The following is a 23,409-nucleotide window of genomic DNA, read 5'->3' on the forward strand; positions in this document are numbered from 1 at the left end:
CTGTCCCTGAGATGAGTCCAGTGTGAAGGAGCCCAGCACCGCCCCGCATCCTCCGAATCTCCTCCTTGCTCCCCGACATCACAAAGTTAGAGCGCCGTAATCTCGCGATGCGCGAGCTAGCGCATGCGCAGTGCAAGGAGGAGATTCGGAGGATGCAGGGCGGTGCTGGGCTCCTTCACGCTGGACTCTCCTCAGGGACAGGACTCATCTCAGGTTAATTTGCATATCTATCAACAGAGCTATGGGGACTGGGTATTGCGGATGTGCTAGCGGCCATCTAGCAGCCCATGGCCTCAGCTCTATTGCCAAATTCCAGGTGACAGGTTTCCTTTAAATTTGGCATGACAACCATTTGGTGGTTGGTAGTGAGTGCCCATCATGCAGCATTATGTGTATTTTAACACTAAATTATCTAGGGACAAAGCTCATCTAGCCAAATAGAAGTCGGGACTCCTTAGGGACAGGAGAATGTTGTTCTGATCTGACATTAGTACAGTATATAGTATAGCATGTGAAGTGCCCTAGAGCAGGCACGTGAACCTATTTGACAGGTTGCTTTGGGCAGGATCCCACCCCCTCACAGGTTCTGCTCATTAGTTTGTTAGTGATGCTATTTATACCAGCCTCTCTCTATAGCCCTTGTGGTTTATAGCGTCTTCTGGAGTTCTCTGCTGATGCTTAGTGGATCTCCTGCTCCCAGTCCGTATTGAGATAAGTCCCTTTTTCTTCCCTTTTGTTGTATTTCCTGGCTAGGCCTTAGGAAGACACTGGTTCCTTCATCTCTTGCAAGAAACCAGTTGTCTTATCGCCTGCTCCCTAGCTGAGGGTCTGTTTCAGTTGCAGCAGGGATTAGGTTCCAATGCATGAACACTTCAACCATTGGGATCTGTTCATGTTGTTAGCAGTGAGGGAAAGGCTTAGGGTTTGTCAGGTGGTGACCATTCCCTGTTCCTTAGCTGTGGGGCCCAGCCTGGTGTTTTGTTACTTGTTAGTTGTGTTTGGTTTGCTTTCCTTCCCTCACCTTCCATGAAACTTCCGCCCGGCAGTGTGTTCAGTGATGTCACCGGCTCTGATGGGCTGGCTTTAGTGCTGCCCTAGCCGTTTTACTGACAATAATGTTATGCTGTCTGTTATATTTAAAGATGAACAAAGTTATGAAAAATTTGATTTGGCAGCTTCACCAAATATCACAAAGAAGTTTGCTTAGTGACAAATTACATTGCCACGGTAGCATCATGCTATCATTAAATGGTTTCAGATTTGCATTACATTTAGCCTGTGCCTTCAGTGTTTTGACTTCTATTTCTGTAAATATAAAATATTGTTCTTTTGTAGCCGTCAATACAAATCAGACCAGTCATATAGATATGTAATCTATTGTCAGTTTACTGCTGCTCTGAGGGGAAGATATTATCTGCAAGTTAATCCTTATCATTCATAGTAAATGTAGAATTGGGTGGGCAGTATGGCAGCTGTATTGTTCTCTTGATGGGCCTAGATAAAGATGCTCACAGAAGAGCATTACACTTGTCAGTGTAATGTGTGATGTTCTAATTGAGTTGCTTATCCCCTACTGTCTTCGGCCAGAGTGAATGGTCTGCCTGTGAAAGTCAAGGAAGACTGTCTGCCATGCTAAAATTCCAAACAAATTAGAAAGTTAAGAGCCAGGACAAGAAATAGAATACATGCAGGGACTTAAAAAATGATATCCAGAAAACAATCCATCCATTTTTTGTAAACAAAAAAAAAAACAACAAACATAAAAAAACATAGAATATTGACATATAGGCTGTTAATGTGATTAAAAATTCTTAAAATCAAAGGTCATCACTGTTGAATATTCAGCTAAAGCACAAGCGATTGTTTCTGCCATAGTCCATACAAACAAGTCCGATACCTACCACAATATCAGTAACGAGCAGAAATGAGTGGATCTGTGACATGTCCTATAACATTATGGAGCAATATTTGCATAAAAGACAGTGTGGCCTTAAAGGGGTTGTCCGAGTTCAGAGCTGAACTCCGACATACCCTTATTTTTACCCAGGCAGCCCCCCTGAGGCTAGCATCGGAGCATTTCATGCTCAATTGCGCAGGGCACGGGCTCTTTTATTTACAATAACACACTGCCAGGCGAAAACTTCCGCCCGGCAGTGTGTTTGGTGAAGTCAGCGCTAAAGCCAGCCCATCAGTGCCGGTGATGTCACTGGGCTTCCTGGCAGACCCATGGAGAGCCCCAGTACGTCACCGGATCTCCAAAAAAATGCCTTTGCCCTGAGCGATTTAGCGCAGGGCAAAGGAGAGCATCGGAGCGTGAACTGCTCCGATGCTCAAGTCAGGGGGGCTGCCGGGGTGAAAATGGAGGGATGTCCCCTTTAAGTGGGGATCTGGACTAAATAATCAACAAAATAACTTATCCTACCACTGCTTTGTATGCACATACTTTATTTTAATAGGGATATTGAACAAAAAAATAAAGAGGGTGCATTTCCTTATTTCACAACTCTTTTAAATATTTACTACATATATATATATATATATATATATATATATATATATATATATATATTCATGTATTGATTACATCATCAGAAAATAGTTCAGTGTGTTTAGAAAAAGTTGGCAACATCATTGAAGAGTAAAATATAGGCAAGCCACAAGAATCACGCATTTGGCATAAAGATTTGTCAACAAGAAACTTTGCACATTCACATCACACTTGGTATCCATTAAAATAAATGGAGCTGCTGAGATGGAAATCTCCAAGCTAAAAGCTAAAGTGACAGCGCGCTCTTTAAAGTGAGCGGACCCTTTGTTTTAGCAGTTAGTAGAGCACTCCCACTATGGTTTTGCGGTCCATTTTAAACGGATCAGTTTTTATTTTATTTTTATTTCAGTAGTGTTTCCGTTCCGTTTTTCCGTTTGGTTTCCGTTTGTGATCTGTTTTTTGCAGATCGCAAATGGAAGCATACAATAATGTTTAAACAGTAAGTACATAAAAAATTTGGCTGGGCATAACATTTTCAATAGATGGTTCTGCAAAAACGGAAGGGATACGGAAGACATACGGATGCATTTTGTATGCATTGTTTTTTTTTTTTGCAGAACTGTTGACTTGAATGGAGCCACAGAACGTGATTTGCGGGCAATTATAGGACATGTTCTATCTTTGAATGGAAATACGGAAACGGAATGCATACAGAGTACCTTCCCTTGTTTTTGCAGACCCGTTTAAGTGAACGGTTCCGCATACGTACCGCAAACGGAACGCAAAAAAAATATGGTTGTGTGCAGGAGGCCTCATTCATTGTATAATATAGTATGTGTGTCCATTGTTAATGTTTTAAGTTTAAGCTTATAATTATTGAATAGTACACTTCAGTGTCTACGTCCAGAGGATGAATATCTTTCCTGGTCGTGTGTGATCTGATCTCACAAGTACATGGCATGTTATAGTTATCAGTTGACTTAAAAAATTGTATTGTAGGCTGAACTACAATTTGAATGTTTTTTGTTTTTTTTTCTAAAAACTTTCTGCTATAAAATTATAATGTTTCCCTACAGGACTATACCATCACCATGTATTTTCAGCAGAGCTGGCGTGATAAGCGCTTGGCTTATACTGCCCTCCCCCTCAACCTAACTTTGGATAACCGAGTGGCTGACCAGCTGTGGCTTCCAGATACATACTTCTTGAATGATAAAAAATCCTTTCTGCATGGTGTGACAGTCAAGAACCGAATGATTCGATTGCACCCAGATGGCACTGTTCTCTATGGATTAAGGTGAGCCTTTATCAGACAAATTGTCTATGAAAGACACTCGTTGTCCACAGTAATAACCATTCTTTTTGTAACATGCTTCCGGATTTTTATTTTTTTTATATTTTTTTTTTACTTTATGTATGTTATTACTTTAAAAAATGTAAGTAATTTTGTTAATTGTAAGACATCAGTCACCGTGTAGATAATAATACATTGGATTAAGAAATGTGCAGAATGATGATATAATATAATATTTAACGTCTTAAGGCCACTTTCACACGGGCGTGTGTGCCCTGTGGTTGTGCTGCAGGCCACAATGCACGAGCACAGTCCGTGGTGCAGCTGCAGCGGATCGCGGACCCATTCAATTGAATAGGTCCGCGATCCGGCCGTTTCGCAAAAAGATAGGACATCTTCTTACTTTTTGCAGAATGGAAGTACGAGACGAAACCCCACGAAAGCACTCTGTAGTGTTTCCGTAGGGTTCCGTTCCGCACCATTCCGCCTCTCCGGACTTGCAGGCCCATTGAAGTGAATGGGTCCGCATCCGTGATGCGGAATGCCCACAGAACGGCACCTGTGTATTGCGGGTCTGCAATACGGCAACAGGATGCACACGCCCATGTGAAAGAGACCTAGTCTGTCAATAGTTTTGATTATAATGTTGACAGCACTAGAAAGGGGCTGAAGATGGGAGGACAAACATATCTTTTGTGGAAATTTCATTATCGGGTATAGTATGAAAAGAGACTTTTATTTTGTTTAAGGTTCTGCTCCTGTGCAATGGAGTTATAGCTTCCCTATGAAGTGCCCTCTGTAGTCTGCATTGAGCTTCTTTGCAGTTCCTGGCTTTTGCTCTGAGTGACAGCTGTAGTATCCAATCAGGAGACCACTACAGCTGTCACTCTGAGCAGAAGGCATGGATTGGTAATGAGTAGTGATGAGCGAACCCAGACCGCCATGTTCGGGACCGTACTGAACATTCTTGTGTCTGGGTACCGAAACCAAACACGGACTTTGGCGCCAATCAACAAGCGTTTAAGCTGTGGGCCCTTGGAAGCGATCAGTCATGCCTAGTTTTTCCATGGCTGTTATTGGCTGGCACACCATGTGACCCTGCATGCATAAAGGCCAGATCACATGGTTGTCACGGCTGAGGATGGGGAAAACCCTCAGCTGTGCGATGACAGAAGATGGTGGTTGCTGCTCGACCAGGACGACAGAATTAGGGAGCGAGTCACCTCCTAATCGCATCCCTAATCTGACCCTGACTCCTAGCTGTATGAGCCGACCCTGATGGTAGGAGGGCTCAACCTTAAAGTCCCTGCTAGCCCTCAGGGTGGCCCTAAACTAGGAGCAGGGTAAGACGACCTGTTCCTTCTGGATACGGAGGAACAGGAGTCTCACTGGCCAAGCTGCAAGTAAGGGGGAACATATACAACTTATGGCAATGGCAGGTACATGCCACAAACACAACATTCACCTGCCACAGACACTAAACCTGGAACTCATGTGCAAGTGCTGCTATCCACTACAAAAGGACACAACACACATCACACAGGATCCCAGGACCATAAGGTGCAAAAAACAAGCATAACACAAACACATCTTCATAACATCAAACAAGAGTTATGACCACAAGGGTGGCCCTCACTGGAGACATGATGAATAACCAGGAGGATGTCTCCAGCAAACCATGGCTGAAGAACCCCTCAGCTTCAGGTCTCCACAGAGGCTTTATAGCCCAAAGTGGCCACACCCACACAGACACACTGTGGGAAGGGAGTTAACCCTTCCATTACCAAACAGGGTAGTGACAAACAGGGAAGGGAAAACAGCAACTTAAAGGGGAATACACACACAATAAACCCCGTGCACACCAGAACGGAAAGTGCACACATATAAACACACATTGCAGGTGCAACCGCATGCACTTGACAGCAAGCTGCCTAGCCACAGCTCAGGCTGCTATACTGCCAATACATAATGTTGCCAGCAGCAACCACAGGTGAGACAACATACTTCAGCCCTCACCTGTGATTAACAACAAGAACAAGACCGTGGGCAACTGCAGGCGGTTCAAGGAGTCACGACCATAACCATGGTCGTGACAATGGTACGCCGCCATTCTGCTCTAACTAGTGTACGCTGCTGCAGGCAGGGAGAGTGTAAGGCTTATGTTATTTTTAAAAAGTGTTGTAGTGACCTGCAGGCATTATTGATCGGTGCAATACAAGATCTTTGCACCAGTGACACAGAAAGACAATACTTAATTGTGCTTTTCAGTCTGTGGGTGACTTGTAGTAATTTGCGATCAGTGCAATACTACTCTTTTTGCATCAGTGACACAGGAATGCAATACTTAAAAAGTCAGTTAATTCTGTCGCTGACACATACCTATATTTGGATCCGCCAAAACCATTTTTTGCCGTTGCCACACAGAAATACAATAGTTAAATTGACAGTTAATTGTGTCGCTGACACCTCACTCTCCCCCTTGCCTCACTTTTTAACCCTAACACCCATCCCATTCAGCCTCCCTATTTAAATCCACCACTCACTATCCGGCATGCTTCCCTTAACCACCCCCCGTCATGCCGACCTTCCCCAAAGGCTTTGCCTCCAGTTCGGCCTTACTTGACTTGACACATGTTCATGGAGGGGGAGATGGAGGAGTCGGATAAATGCCTGCTGTGGGAGGCGGGGCAGTCAAAAGAACCTGGTCAGGTTGCTGAGGTGCTGCCTCTCCACTGCCACAAATAAACATTGACCCAGTGGGCCATGAACTGCTGCTCTAGGTGTTCTCCGTGGAGTACATTTTTCAGCACAGCGGAAATCACAAGGAGCGGCCCATGTTCTCTGCCATGTGACAGTACAAGGCACTACTACTGTAAATGGTCTGGCAGCAACTGCACCACCAGCAATGTGGCCAGATGTGAGTTGTGGCCAGATGCGCTGTCCCCACCACGAATGTCATGGCTACGGGTGCCACTATTACCACCACCAACATAGCTATGCATGGGGTCCCCAGCCATCTCCTTAGAGCAGTCCAAACGATAGCTGTTCTCACATAAGTTGTCAACAGAGAGACTTTCCTAACTATCTGCCATAGGATGTAGTAGGGTTTTCTTGCCACTCCTTAGGAAATAGAAAGGCACCCCACTAGGAAGCGGCAGTGAAGAGAGAGAGAGAGAGATAACTCCACTGAAAGCCTTCTCTGGGGCTGCAAGGCGGTGGAGCCGGAGGAATGCTGTGACCCCTTGCTTCACAGCATGGTGTCAGACTTAGAAGTCAACTCCACATCATCCTGCTGCGTGAGAAAGGAGAAGTGAACCATCCAATCCACAATCTCATCCTCTTTCTTCTCAATGAAGATTTTGCGCCTTTCCAAAGCCAGGAAAAACTGCAGCCTACAACTACTACTACTACCACTTGCCGGATAGTTAATGCTGCTACTACCCACATTCTGGCTCTGGGTCTTTTTTTTGGAACCCTCCCGTATTCCTGACCTTTTTGGATCTAGATCTGTTTTCTGGAATTAAGACAGGTGCAATAAAATGTCCTTCCCCTTCCACCAAACACACTGAAGAAACTGAAACTGACAATTATCTTTGGAAATAATTCAGTATCTGACCCACTAACAGGTTTGGGTCCAAAACCTAATATCTTTTTTTTTGTGTTAAAATATGCAGATTCAGAAAAAAGCTTTCTGTAGTGTAAAACACAAATTGTCAACCTACTATGTAATTATTTACCCTGATCACCTTACCAACACTGAGCTGTCTGAAAATGCACCAACATGAATTTCGGGCTAGTACAGTTGCAAAAAAAAGTATGTGAACCCTTTGGAATGATATGGATTTCTGCACAAATTGGTCATAAAATGTGATCTGATCTTCATCTAAGTCACAACAATAGACAATCACAGTCTGCTTAAACTAATAACACACAAATAATTAAATGTTACCATGTTTTTATTGAACACACCATGTAAACATTCACAGTGCAGGTGGAAAAAGTATGTGAACCCCTAGACTAATAACATCTCCAAGAGCTAATTGGAGTTAGGTGTCAGTCAACTGGAGTCCAATCAATGAGATGAGATTGGAGGTGTTGGTTACAGCTGCCCTGCCCTATAAAAGACACACACCAGTTCTGGGTTTGCTTTTCACAAGAAGCATTGCCTGATGTAAATGATGCCTCACACAAAAGAGCTCTCAGAAGACCTACGAATTGTTGACTTACATAAAGCTGGAAAGGGTTATATAAGTATCACCAAAAGCCTTGCTGTTCATCAGTCCACGGTAAGACAAATTGTCTATAAATGGAGAAAGTTCAGCACTGCTGCTACTCTCCCTAGGAGTGGCTGTCCTGTAAAGATGACTGCAAGAGCACAACGCAGACTGCTCAATGAGGTGAAGAAGAATCCTAGAGTGTCAGCTAAAGATTTACAAAAGTCTCTGGCATATGCTAACATCCCTGTTAGCGAATCTACGATACGTAAAACACTAAACAAGAATGGATTTCATGGGAGGATACCACAGAGGAAGCCACTGCTGTCCCAAAAAAAAACATTGCTGCACGTTTACAGTTTGCACAAGAGCACCTAGATGTTCCACAGCAGTACTGACAAAATATTCTGTGGACAGATGAAACCAAAGTTGAGTTGTTTGGAAGAAACACACAACACTATGTGGAGAAAAAGAGGCACAGCACACCAACATCAAAACCTCATCCCAACTGTGAAGTATGGTGGTGGGGGCATCATGGTTTGGGGCTGCTTTGCTGCGTCAGGGCCTGGACGGATTGCTATCATCAAAAGAAAAATGAATTCCCAAGTTTATCAAGAAATTTTGCAGGAGAACTTAAGGACATCTGTCCACCAGCTGAAGCTCAACAGAAGATGGGTGTTGCGACAGGACAACGATCCAAAGCATAGAAGTAAATCAACAACAGAATGGCTTAAACATAAGAAAATACGTCTTTTGGAGTGGCCCAGAGTCCTGACCTCAACCCGATTGAGATGCTGTGGCATGACCTGAAGAGAGCGATTCACACCAGACATCCCAAGAATATTGCTGAACTGAAACAGTTCTGTAAGGAGGAATGGTCAAGAATTACTCCTGACGGTTGTGCGCGTCTGATCTGCAACTACAGGAAACGTTTGGTTGAAGTTATTGCTGCCAAAGGAGGTTCAACCAGTTATTAAATCCAAGGGTTCACATACTTTTTCCACCTTCACTGTGAATGTTTACATGGTGTGTTCAATAAAAACATGGTAACATTTAATTATTTCTGTGTTATTAGTTTAAGCAGACTGTGATTGTCTATTGTTGTGACTTAGGCTACTTTCACACTAGCGCTCGGGTGTCCGCTTGTGAGCTCCGTTTGAAGGGGCTCACATGCGGCCCCGAACGCATCCGTCCAGCACTAATGCATTCTGAGTGGATGCGGATCCGCTCAGAATGCATCAGTCTGGCAGCGTTCAGCCTCCGCTCAGCAGGCGGACACCTGAACGCTGCTTGCAGCGTTCGGGTGTCCGCCACCGTGCAGAGGCGTGCGGATCCGTCCAGACTTACAATGTAAGTCAATGGGGACGGATCCGTTTGAAGATGACACACTATGGCTCAATCTTCAAACGGATCCGTCCCTCATTGACTTTACATTGAAAGTCTGGACGGATCCATCTGGAGCTACTTTCACACTTAGAAATTTTTTAACATTATAATGCAGATGGATCCGTACTGAACGGAGCCACCGTCTGCATTATATGAGCGGATCCGTCTCAGACGGATCCGCTCTGAACGCAAGTGTGAAAGTAGCCTAAGATGAAGATCAGATCACATTTTATGACCAATTTGTGCAGAAATCCATATCATTCCAAAGGGTTCACATACTTATTCTTGCAACTGTATATCATGTAATCACTCAGAGCTATAAACTGTCTGCTGCCATTTATATTGCAGGACACACATATGCTATTTTCCCAAACTTAAACAAGCCCAAAAAATTGAAGTGCCTGATGATGCACCAACATGGATTTTGGCCTAATATATCATGTTATCTCTCAGATATATAAACTGTCTGCTATCCTCTGTATTGTAAGACACATGTATGCAATTTCTTCAAAGCTAAAAAAAAAATTATCACTCAGATGTAAATCACCAACTGCCATGCGAATTGTAACAAATAGACTTCAGCTCCCCTATTTTGCTTGAGCGAATCGAAGTTGACAAAGTGGAATTCAATCCAAATTTCACAAAAAATTTGATTCCCACTAAACCCGAATTTCCTCATGAATTGCATTTTTTTCAAAAAATGCTGCTGCCCATGTGAGGACATGGAGCAAGGAACTCTGGGAATGCGGCATCACCCATAATTCCATGCATGCAGCCAATCAGCAGCCAGCCAGCCCTGTGATGTCACAGCCCTATAAATAGCCTCAGCCATCTTGGATTCTGCCATTTTCCAGTGTACTTAGTGCAGGGAGAGACATCAGCAGGCATTGGGGACAGTGCTAGGAAAGACTTCATTGTGCTAAAAAAACGATTTACAAGTTCAGGAAAAGATTATTCAAGGTGTAGGGAAAGGATAGGGAGGAATCATTCCTCAGCATTTATGTGGAACAGGGTTCAGTCGGGGAGGTTACAGCCTGTATAATAGGAACAATCCTATTACACCTTGCTGCATTGACTGAGGATCCAAATTGCCATTATACAGCTCTGTAATTCCAGCAAACCGTTCTTGTTATTGGATGCAAGTGCTGTTTGATACAGCCATTAACAGGGTTTATTACAAGGAAATATTTATATGTCTTATTTGCCCTTGTGTGGTGCAGTTATATCTTCTAAAGCATTTTTGGGCTTGTATTAGTGGGAAAAAGGGTTTATTAGCCGTTGTGTGGTGAAGTGCAAAAATTACAGCCCTTTTTGGTGTGTATTAGTGGCAAATGAAAAATATATTTGCCATTCAGCTGTGCAGTTATATGTTCTAACGCCTTTTGTGGAGTGAATAAGTGGGGGGGAAAAAAATATATAGAGAGGACATCAGTGATGTGCAGACAGTACTCGATGATGATGTAGCTGATTGCACTTGAGAGCTGAGTGACATAGGGGCTTCAGGTGGCAGCTTGCCTGTGAGGCAGCAGCGGAACCAGCAAGTCGCTAGCGTGGCCGGGAGTCTGGAGCCTACCTGCTCGGAAAGTAGTGGTCCACAGGTTTACAGGAGCAGCAGCGGTAGCAGTCAGTCAGTGCGTAGTGTTAGGGGTAAAATCACCTACTCGCGGTGTCGCAATTTTTTGTTAAGCCGCCGGAGGAGGTGAACATGGCCATATATAGAATCTGTGGGGAGAAGGTGAAGTGTGGCCAGGGTGCCAATGTTGGCACCACGACCCTGCTTCAACATATGCAGTGTCACCATAAAGTGGCCTGGGAGAACTGTGGCTCCAATGTGGTGGTCCAGCCTGCTGCAGCAACCAATGCATCACCCAGTGGCATGCACCCGGTTTCAGTCAGTCAAGGTTCCACCACTTCAGCCGAAAGGAGATGTCTGTCCTTCCCATCATCTGCCGGTCCTGATGCTCCTGCTCCTCCTACTCATCAGTCATTGCGTCAGCAATCAATCACCGAAGCGATTGCCAAGAGACAACAGAATGCGTGCACTCATCCAACAGCGCAGAAGCTGAATGTGCTCCTCTCCAAGTTTCTGGTGCTGCAGTCCCTCCCTTTCCAAGCAGTGGACTCTGCACCTTTCAGAGAACTGATGGCTTGTGCCGAGCCGAGGTGGAGAGTCCCAAACCATCATTTAGTTGCCAAAAAGGCAGTACCAGCTCTGCACACACATGTAGAACAGAAGGTGGGCCAGTCCTTGAGCCTGTCGGAGTCTGCCAAAGTGCACGGCAGCGCCGACATGTGGAGCTGTAACTATTGTCAAGGACAATACATGTCCTTTACAGCCCACTGGGTGAATGTGGTTCCTGCACAGCCACACCCGCAACTTGGCCAGGTGACGCTGCTTCCGCCTCTGTTCTCACGCCATTGGTCCTACGACAATGTCCGCCTCTGCCTCATCATCCTCCACCGTATCCTCACCCTCCACTGCATGGACAATTCACAGTGCTCAGGGCTCAGCGGTGTCACTCTGTTCTGCACCTCGTTTGCCTGAGCCACACAGGGGAGGAACTGCTCTGTCCCCTTCATCAAGAAATCAAATCCTGGCTTTCTCTGTGACAACTCAAAATCGGTACCATGGTGACCAACAACGGGAGGAACATGGTGTCGGTGCTGCATCAAGCAGAGCTGACCCATGCGCGTTGCATGACACACCTGTTCAATCTGGTTGTCAAGAGGTTTCTGAAGTCTTCAACCCATCTACAAGAATGGCTAGGAAACCTTGCATGCACTTAAGCCACTCATACACTGCAAAGCACACCCTCCTTGAGCTGCAGCAGCGGAAGGGCATCCCCCAGCATACTGTAAAAGTCAAGAGTAAGACCAGATCTCCCATATTACCTCTCGTGCAAAGACCCGGTCCAGTCCATATCTAATCCAGGAAAGCAATGAGAGATGTCCAGAACTCAGATGAATAAAAGTCTTCAATCTTTATTTCATAAATCTAAAAGAATACACTTCTTCACATGGACATCAGTAATGCTACCAACATGTTTCAATCTAGGAGATTTTAATCATGGTATGAGTTGAATGCAAGTACAGTGCTCTTATATACTTGGGTAATAGATAGCTGTACTAACCAGGTTGGAGTTACCATTGCCAAACAGGTGATTATAATATCAGCGATTCCTTGCATTTAACCTTTGCTGCTCACATATACTTGTAAAAACAATACAATATAAAATAAATGTAAAGCACAACATCTGACAACCAATTATATATTTTTTAAGCAAGTCCATACATCTATAAACCCAATGTAGAAGGGCAATAAAACCCTTCATGCAAGGGGGTATCACATAAGCAGACCTAGATTCAAAAACTAACACAATTCCTTCTAATCTGATAGAGCGTACTAGGGAGCATAGATGTACTAAGGCCACTTTATTAGATTACATAATATTTTGTTAATTCAACTATAGCGATTCAACTATACCCCATGTGTTTTCACAGAGTACATTCCAATATTGTGTTCAAACTGCTGACGCCAAGCTCAAGGATTGGTCTGCGGCACCGAACCGCTGCCGCAGCACAGTCCAGGCTTATACAGTGGATATAAGAAATCTACACACCCCTGTTAAAATGTCAGGTTTCTGTGATGAAAAAATGAGACAAAGATAAATCATTTCAGAACTTTTTCCACCTTTTAATGTGACTGTACAATAAACTATACAACTCGATTAATAAACAAACTGAAATCTTTTAGGTAAAGAGAAGAAAAAATATAAAAAATAAAATAATATGGTTCCATAAGTGTGCACACCCTTAAACTAATACTTTGATTAAGCACCTCTTGATTTTTATTACAGCACTCAGTCTTTTTGGGTATGAGTCTATCAGTATTGCACATTATTGCAGATTTGCCCACTCTTCTTTGCAAAAACACTCTAAATCTGTCAGATTGCGAGGGCATCTCCTGTGCACAGCCCTCTTCAGATCACCCCACAGATTTTCTATCGGATTCAGGTCTGGGCTCTGGCTGGGCCATTCCAAAACTTTAATCTTCTGGTGAAGCCATTCCTTTGTTGATTTGGATGTATGCTTTGGGTCGTTGTCATGCTGAAAGATGTTAATCTTCATGTTCAGCTTTCTAGCAGAAGCCTAAAGGTTTTGTGCGAATATTGACTGGAAAATGGAGCTGTTCATAATTCCCTCTCGCTTAACTAAGGCCCCAGTTCCAGCTGAAGAATAACTGCCCCAAAGTATGATGCTGCCACCACCATGCTTCACTGTGGGTATGGTGTTCTTTTGGTGATTTGCAGAGTTGTTTTTGCATCAAACATATCTTTTGAAATTATGGCCAAAAGGTTCAACCTTGGTTTCATCAGACCATAACATCTTTTCCCACACGCTTTTGGGAGACTTCAGATGTGTTTTTGCAAAATATAGCCTGGCTTGGATGTTTTTCTTCATAAGAAAAGGCTTTTTCGTCTTGCCACTCTACCCCATAGCCCAGACATATTAAGAACACGGGAGCTTGTTGTCACATGTACCACACAGTCAGTACTTGCCAGAATATTCCTGCCGCTCCTTTAATGTTGGTGTAGGCCTCTTGCTAGCCTCCCAGACCAGTTTTCTTCTCGTCTTTTCATCAATTTTGGAGGGACGTCCAGTTCTTGGTAATGTCACTGTTGTGCCATATTTTCTCCACTTGATGATGACAGTCTTCACTGTGTTCCATGGTATATCTAATGCCTTTGAAATTATTTTGTACCCTTCTCCTAACTGATACCTTTAACAATGAGATCCCTCTGATGCTTTGGAGGCTCTCTGTGGACCATGGCTTTTGATGTGGGATGCGACTAAGAACATTTCAGGAAATACCAACTAGAGCAGCAGAACTTTATTTGGGGTTAATCAGAGGCACTTTAAATGATGACAGGTGTATGCTGACTCCTATTTAACATGGGTTTGAATGTGATTGCTTAATTCTGAACACAGCTACATCCCCAGTTATAAGAGGGTGTCCACATTATTTTAGTGGTTTTTTTTTTTGTTGTTGTTGTTTCTTCCCTCCACCTAAAAGATTTCAGTTTGTTTTTCAATTGAGTGGTACAGTTTATATGTCACATTAAAGGTGGAAAAAGTTCTAAATGATTTTATCTTTGTCTTATATTTTTACAGCACAGAAACCTGACCTTTCAACAGGAGTGTGTAGACTTTTTATATTCACTGTATATATTACAGACGTTAGGGTGTCTATGCTTAAGTAGGTAGGAGATGTCAGGGAGAGGGTGCTTGATCGACACAATGTATGTCAAATGATAAAACAAATGACAATGAGTGTTATAAATATTATATTTGCAAAGGCTAAGGCCCCTTTCTCACGGGCGAGTTTTCCGTGCGGGTGCAATGCGTGAGGTGAACGCATTGTACCCGCACTGAATCCTGACCCATTCATTTCTATGGGGCTGTGCACATGAGCGGTGATTTTCACGCATCACTTGTGCGCATGGTTGCTAGGTGACAGTCTATTTACTGTATTATTTTCCCTTATAACATGGTTATAAGGGAAAATAATAGCATTCTGAATACAGAATGCATAGTATAATAGTGCTGGAGGGGTTAAAAATAAAATTAAAAAAGTTAACTCACCTTCTCCTCTTGATCGCGTAGTTCCTGGTCTCTTTACTTCTTGAATGATGAGCTGTGGGCTAAAGGACCTGTGGTGACGTCAGATCACATGCTCCATCACCACGGTGATGGACCATGTGATTGAAGCATGTGATCTGACGTCACCACAGGTCCTTTAGCCCACAGCTCATCGTTCAAGAAGTAAAGAGACTGGGAACTACGCGATCAAGAGGAGAAGGTGAGTTAACTTTTTTTTTTTTTAACCACTCCAGCCCTATTGTACTATGCATTCTGTATTCAGAATGCTATTATTTTCCCTTATAACCATGTTATAAGGGAAAATAATACAATCTTCAGAACATCAATCCCAAGCCCGAACTTCTGTAAAGAAGTTCAGGTTTGGGTACCAAACATGCGCGATTTTTCTCACGCGAGTGCAAAACGCATTACAATGTTTTCCCGCAACGCACCCGCCTCTTATCCGGGCCAAAAATAAGACACCCATGTGAAAGAGGCCTAAGTAGTAGTATAGGAGACCCCCATCGACAAAACAAATTTTATCACCGAGTTTATTCCAGTCCATAACAACACATAAGACTACTTGGCTGCAAAGTATTAGCTTTCACAGATGTGACTCACATCCTTGCTGCATGTGTGGCCATGAAGTATTAAGTAAACAGTTTTCAAATCCAGATGATACTGTATTCTTTACAATCAGGAATTACATCAATTGTAATACTACATACTGTCATTTACATGATTGTGTGTTCTCTTTGCAATAAAAAATATATAGGTTGCACATCAGTAAAACAAATAATCCGTATTTTTGAACATCTTAATGATATCTCTAACCAAAAACAAATTGGAATATAGCACATAAAGGCTCACTAATGAGGATGAAAGTGATTGGTATAAAAATCTAAAAAACATTTGGGGGAGGCAATGTCAAAGACCTGTTGCATAACAGGGAGGCATATTGGATATTGCAATGCAATACAATAGCTCCAAATGGTTTTAATACAAAGCGTGAGATAATATATCACTACTAGTCCACTTAGCCTTTACAAATATAATATTTATAACATTCGTGGTCATTTGTTATATCATATGACATACATTATGTACCCTCTCCCTGACATCTCATCCCAACTTAAAGGGAACCTGTCACCTGGATTTGGGGTATAGAGCTGAGGACATGGGTTGCTAGATGGCCGCTAGCACATCCGCAATACCCAGTCCCCATAGCTCTGTGTGCTTTTATTGTGTAAAAAAAAGATTTGATACATATGCAAATTAACCTGAGATGAGTCAGAGCTTGAAAATATGACTCTTCTCTGGTCACACAAGTAAGATATGACTCCTTTATGTTAATTTGCATATGTATCAAATCGTTTTTTTTACACAATAAAAGCACACAGAGCTATGGGGACTGGGTATTGTGGATGTCCTAGCGGCCATCTAGCAACCCATGTCCTCAGCTCTATTCCCAAAATCCTGGTGACAGGTTCCCTTTAAGCATAGACACCCTAACGTCTGTAGTATATATGTGTGGATTGTGCTGCGGGAGCGGTTCGGTGCCCTAAACCAATCCTCGAGCTTGGCGTCAGCAGTTTGAACACAATATTTGAATGTACTCTGTGAAAGCGCATGCGGTATAGTTGAATTGTGGTGTGCACTGAGTGAGGACTTGAAGGTAGTCTGGCCCTTGGCAGACCCATCCCTGGTTGTGAGATGCGGGTGCGTACGTGACAATAATAAACACAGTGATGTCAAAGTACAAGCATAATACATACATTTATGCCACAATACTGAGGAAATAAATAAAAGGAAATCCCAACACTGGTCAGTAATGACTGCAGTGATGTCATAGTGTACCTGCCATCTGAGCTCTCACAATGGACTACTCTCTAACGAGGCTATATTTACTTGTTATTTGAACACTTAAGAATAGAAAAATAGACATGCGTCACTTTGCGGAATACAGCATGCACTACGCTACACAACTGATTGGCATACCACTCAGCGGGATCATCAGTTTTCAAATCGCTTGCTTTAATTTCATTTGCTTGTTAGGGCCACATTTATCAAAACCGTCTAACAGAAAATAAACTGGAATTTCTGCCCATAACGACTAATCATAGTGCTGCTTTTATTTTTCAAGAATGCTATGAATAATGAAAGCTGTCCAGTTTTTCTGTTGCACTTTTTTCATAAGTCTCCTCAATTTGCCCCTTTCACATTCTTCTACTTAGTGATGTCACTTCTGTTTTACATATGCATTGTGAACTTGTGGTCATTGGCCCTTATAGTTCAAGATGGCAGTTTCACTTTCATAAATTGCGAGCTATATATAATTTTATTAAAAATACATACATGGAAGCCCAGTTAACTAACAATTTTTTGCTGGATAATATTGCTTGGTTAAAATTAATATGGGGTCTGAATAACTTAAAATAAAACAACATATTTTGTGGTTGGGTGAATGTAATGTCGGCAGCCGATACCCGCAGCTGCTCCACCTGTGTCCTATATGTCTATTGGACATATTCTTCATTAAATGTTGCATTATTCTGCAATATCGAAAGGGTTAACTCTCATTTGATTCTGTGTGCAGCTACATCTAATGTGTTAAGCAGCTCTGCTATATATTTTATGTTTGTTGCCTCAGTTACTGCCTGAGCAATAGCTTTACTATCTTGCAAAGGTGCTTATCTGCCTGTGTACCAACTTCTGCTTGATTCTCGGATTCTGAGCCTCTGCTGCCTGACTTGACCCTTGACTGATCACGATACTGACCCTGAGCTGCCTGCCCTGACCTTCAGACTTGTTTAACAGATTCGCATGAACTCTGCCTGCTTTGACCTCGGCCTGTTACTGACAACGAGTTTTGCCTGATACCGATGCGGGGCATCAAGGGATCTCTGACTCTTGTGGGTCAGCTATTACCCACAGCGGCCTGGTAGTTCCCTTACAGTAAAGTGCAGATCCCTGTATACAGTAGGTTAGGGGTCTGCCAGGATAACAACCTTAGGTGTACCCAAAGTCAAACCAGTTGGTTGACACAGTTGGTTGATCGTGACAGTGAATATTCTTAATAGTTGCAGTAATGACATTCCAGCACACAGGCATTGCAGCAACCTGGTGTTTATACACTATAATGTGAATACTATAAGCATCCAACTACATGCAATGTCAATGTGTATCCAGTATATAGGCCCTGATTTTTGCAAACATTTCAATTTACCGCTATGGTATGGCCCTATCCTGGGGTAATCTTGTAACTTTCTGTGGCTGCTCTTTTTAGTCGTTTCTTTAATTTTTTGACTGAAGTTTTCATGTTGGATGGCTAATTGCTAATATAATAAAAAATATATACAACATATACAGCAGTAGAAGCCAGTTACCACTGGGTTCTATTGCTGTATATGTTTTAGCTTTCAGGCACTTTCCATGGCAGATGGGCCATTGGGCCAACTCAGACACCAAGGCCTGAGTGTGCCTGCATCCCCTACAGTTACACATCTTGTGTAGTCCACCAAAAATGTTTGGTGTGGCCCAAAAACTACCACTTGGTTTATCTTAGATTACTTATATTTGTGCTTATTGTAAATTTTAATGATACATATACACACAATCCAAAGACATTTCACATGCAAATGCAATGACTGCAGGATCCTTTCTTTGTACTGTACTTCCATTTATGTAAACATCTATCTATAGCATCGCCCACCACCTTAAGCAGCATGGAGATATATTTAGAACATACACAATAAAAGCCAAAGACAAGAGCAGCACAAAGGTGTCAAAGCTTTGCACAGACGTATCTTTTTCCTCTGTCAAATTTTCTATTTGTTCTTTTTTTTTACCGAGTCCCTCTGTTTCACAGCTTATCCTTTCCTCTCTCACTGCAACCTTCTGCATTTACTCCCCCCACCTTCCATTTGTATGTTCTCCCTCCCTGATCCTCTTTCTCTTTGTTTCCATAGAAACCACATCCACTTGGAATGAAACTGATCATTCATATTGTAAAGAAAAATGTATGAGAGAAACAAAAAACGCTGGGTCCTAACATAGCTTGGTCTGCTGTGGTATTAGTATTGTTTCTGTCCTTATCTTCCAAGTATTATTGTGCCAGGGATGGCTTTTGTACATATATATATACATATATATATATACTGCCTGTTCAAAAAAAAAAGTCGCCACCTGGATTTAACTAAGCAAATAGTTATGAGCCTCCTATTGGATAATTACTGCATGGGGGGTTATCTTTCAGCTGGCAACAAGTTATTTAACCCCAACTGGTGCAATGAGTTGCCTCTCATTTCTTAAACAACAATGTCGAAAGACACATCTCGTGGTCGTGGAAAAGATGTTAGTCTGTTTGAGAAGGGTCAAATCATTGGCATGCATCAAGCAGAGAAAACATCTAAGGAGATTGCAGAAACTACTAAAATTGGGTTAAGAACTGTTCAACGCATTATTAAAACTGGAAGGATAGTGGGGACCCATCGTATTTGAGGAAGAAATGTAGCGGGAAAAAAATCCTGAATGATCGTGATCGGCGATCACTTAAACGTTTGGTGAAATCAAATAGAAGAAAACCAACAGTAGAACTCAGGGCTATGTTTAATAGTAAAATTAAGAGCATTTACACACGCACAATGCGAAGGGAACTTAAGGGATTAAGACTGTACTGCTGTGTAGCCGTAAGAAAACGACTAATCAGTGAGGCAAACCAGAAAAAAAGACTTCAATTTGTTATGGAGCATAAAGATTGGACTCTGGAGGAATGGAAGAAGGTCATGTGGTCTGAGTCCAGATGTACCATGTTCCACAGTGATGGGCACATCAGGGTAATAAGAGAGGCAGATGAAGTGATGCACCCATCATGCCTAGTGCCTACTGTACAAGCCTGTGGGGGCAGTGCTATGATCTGGGGTTGCTGCAGTTGGTCAGGTCTAGGTTCAGCAACAGTATGTGCTCCAAGAATGAGGTCAGCTGACTACCTGAACATACTGAATGACCAGGTTATTCCATCAATGGATTTGTTCTTTTTTGATGGCACGGGCATATTCCAAGATGACAATGCCAGGATTAATCGGGAAATCCACTGAAAGAGTGGTTCAGGAAGCATGAGACATCATTTTCACACATGGATTGGCCATCACAGAGTCCAGACCTTAACCCCATTGAGAATCTTTGGGATGTGCTGGAGAAGGCTTTGTGCAGCAGTCAGACTCTACCATTATCAATGCAAGATCTTGGTGAAAAATGAATGCAACACTGGATGGAAATAAATCTTGTGACATTGCAGAAACTAATCGAAACAATGCCACAGCGAATGTGTGCTGTAATCAAATCTAAAGGCGGTCCAACGAAATATTAGAGTTTGTGATTTTATTTTTTGGGGTGGTGACTTTTTTTGGGACAGGCATTGTGTGTGTATATACACAGTTGTTATATATATACAGTACAGACCAAAAGTTTGGACACACCTTCTCATTCAAAGTTTTTCTTTATTTTCATGACTATGAAAATTGTAGATTCACACTGAAGGCATCAAAACTATGAATTAACACATGTGGAATTATATACATAACAAAAAAGTGTGAAACAACTGAAAATATGTCATATTCTAGGTTCTTCAAAGTAGCCACCTTTTGCTTTGATTACTGCTTTGCACACTCTTGGCATTCTCTTCATGAGCTTCAAGAGGTAGTCACCTAAAATGGTCTTCCAACAGTCTTGAAGGAGTTCCCAGAGATGCTTAGCACTTGTTGGCCCTTTTGCCTTCACTCTCCGGTTCAGCTCACCCCAAACCATCTCGATTGGGTTCAGGTCCGGTGACTGTGGAGGCCAGGTCATCTGGTGCAGCACCCCATCACTCTCCTTCATGGTCAAATAGCCCTTACACAGCCTGGAGGTGTGTTTGGGGTCATTGTCCTGTTGAAAAATAAATGATGGTCCAACTAAACGCAAACCGGATGGAATAGCATGCCGCTCCAAGATGCTGTGGTAGCCATGCTGGTTCAGTATGCTTTCAATTTTGAATAAATCCCCAACAGTGTCACCAGCAAAGCACCCCCACACCATCACACCTCCTCCTCCATGCTTCACGGTGGGAACCAGGCATGTAGAGTACATCCGTTCACCTTTTCTGCGTCGCACAAAGACACGGTGGTTGGAACAAAAGATCTCACATTTGGACTCATCAGACCAAAGCACAGATTTCCACTGGTCTAATGTCCATTCCTTGTGTTCTTTAGCCCAAACAAGTCTCTTCTGCTTGTTGCCTGTCCTTAGCAGTGGTTTCCTAGCAGATATTCTACCATGAAGGCCTGATTCACACAGTCTCCTCTTAACAGTTGTTCTAGAGATGTGTCTGCTGCTAGAACTCTGGGTGGCATTGACCTGGTCTCTAATCTGAGCTGCTGTTAACCTGCGATGAACTTATGGGGTTGGTGACTCGGATTAACTTATCCTCCGCAGCAGAGGTGACTCTTGGTCTTCCTTTCCTGGGGCGGTCCGCATGTGAGCCAGTTTCTTTGTAGTGCTTGATGGTTTTTGTGACTGCACTTGGGGACACTTTCAAAGTTTTCCCAATTTTTCGGACTGACTGACCTTCATTTCTTATAGTAATGATGGCCACTCGTTTTTCTTTACTTAGCTGCTTTTTTCTTGCCATAATACAAATTCTAACAGTCTATTCAGTAGGACTATCACCTGTGTATCCACCTGACTTCTCCACAACGCAACTGATGGTCCCAACCCCATTTATAAGGCAAGAAATCCCACTTATTAAAGCTGACAGGGCACACCTGTGAAGTGAAAACCATTTCAGGTGAATACCTCTTGAAGCTCATCAAGAGAATGCCAAGAGTGTGCAAAGCAGTAATTTTCATAGTCATAAAAATAAAGAAAATTCTTTGAATGAGAAGGTGTGTCCAAACTTTTGGTCTGTACTGTGTGTGTATGTGTATATATATATATATATATATATATATATATATATAATATAGCAAAAAGAAGGCAGCACTCCAAATGATTGTGAAAAAGTGGACGGTTTATTCACTCATCAGCGACGTTTCAGCTCTCACTATGGAGCCTTTAAGTGAGAGCTGAAACGTCGCTGATGAGTGAATAAACCGTCCACTTTTTCACAATCATTTGGAGTGCTGCCTTCTTTTTGCTATATTATCCATACTTGGGACCTTGGTCACAGGTCCCGCAGGAGGATTTTTGCACCCACATCTTTGTGTGCTGCTTCTCTTTTTTATATATATATATATATATATATATATATATATATATATATACAGGTCCTTCTCAAATAATTAGCATATTGTGATAAAGTTCATTATTTTCTGTAATGTACTGATAAAAATTAGACTTTCATATATTTTAGATTCATTACACACCAACTGAAGTAGTTCAAGCCTTTTATTGTTTTAATATTGATGATTTTGGCATACAGCTCATGAAAACCCAAATTTCCTATCTCAAAAAATTAGCATATTTCATCCGACCAATAAAATAAAAGTGTTTTTAATACAAAAAAAGTCAACCTTCAAATAATTATGTTCAATTATGCACTCAATACTTGGTCGGGAATCCTTTTGCAGAAATTACTGCTTCAATGCGGCGTGGCATGGAGGCAATCAGCCTGTGGCACTGCTGGGGGTTATGGAGGCCCAGGATGCTTCGATAGCGGCCTTAAGCTCATCCAGAGTGTTGGGTCTTGCGTCTCTCAACTTTCTCTTCCCAATATCCCACAGATTCTCTATGGGGTTCAGGTCAGGAGAGTAGGCAAGCCAATTGAGCACAGTAATACCATGGTCAGTAAACCATTTACCAGTGGTTTTGGCACTGTGAGCAGGTGCCAGGTCGTGCTGGAAAATGAAATCTTCATCTCCATAAAGCTTATCAGCAGATGGAAGCATGAAGTGCTCCAAAATCTCCCGATAGCTAGCTGCATTGACCCTGCCCTTGATAAAACACAGTGGACCAACACCAGCAGCTGACATGGCACCCCAGACCATCACTGACTGTGGGTACTTGACACTGGACTTCAGGCATTTTGGCATTTCCCTCTCCCCAGTCTTCCTCCAGACTCTGGCACCTTGATTTCCGAATGACATGCAAAATTTGCTTTCAATGGAAAAAAGTACTTTGGACCCCTGAGCAACAGTCCAGTGCTGCTTCTCTGTAGCCCAGGTCAGGCGCTTCTGCCGCTGTTTCTGGTTCAAAAGTGGCTTAACCTGGGGAATGCGGCACCTGTAGCCCATTTCCTGCACACGCCTGTACACGGTGGCTCTGGATGTTTCTACTCCATACTCAGTCCACTGCTTCCGCAGGTCCCCCAAGGTCTGGAATCGGTCCTTCTCCACAATCTTCCTCAGGGTCCG

At 42.7% G+C, this 23,409-nt stretch overlaps 1 protein-coding gene across 2 annotated transcripts in view; it reads left to right on the top strand.

Annotated features, from left to right (window-relative positions):
• The window catches only part of LOC122946757 (gamma-aminobutyric acid receptor subunit beta-4-like), a 454,454-nt gene that overhangs the window by 265,900 nt on the left and 165,145 nt on the right, over positions 1–23,409 (top strand). For both annotated transcript variants that reach the window (XM_044306553.1, XM_044306552.1), the window contains exon 5: positions 3,565–3,785. In XM_044306553.1, the coding sequence (XP_044162488.1) occupies positions 3,565–3,785 (221 nt within the window). The remainder of the gene's footprint in view (positions 1–3,564; positions 3,786–23,409) is intronic.

This window comes from Bufo gargarizans, chromosome 9 (assembly GCF_014858855.1).
Source record: "Bufo gargarizans isolate SCDJY-AF-19 chromosome 9, ASM1485885v1, whole genome shotgun sequence".
NCBI classification, from domain to species: Eukaryota; Metazoa; Chordata; class Amphibia; order Anura; family Bufonidae; genus Bufo; species Bufo gargarizans.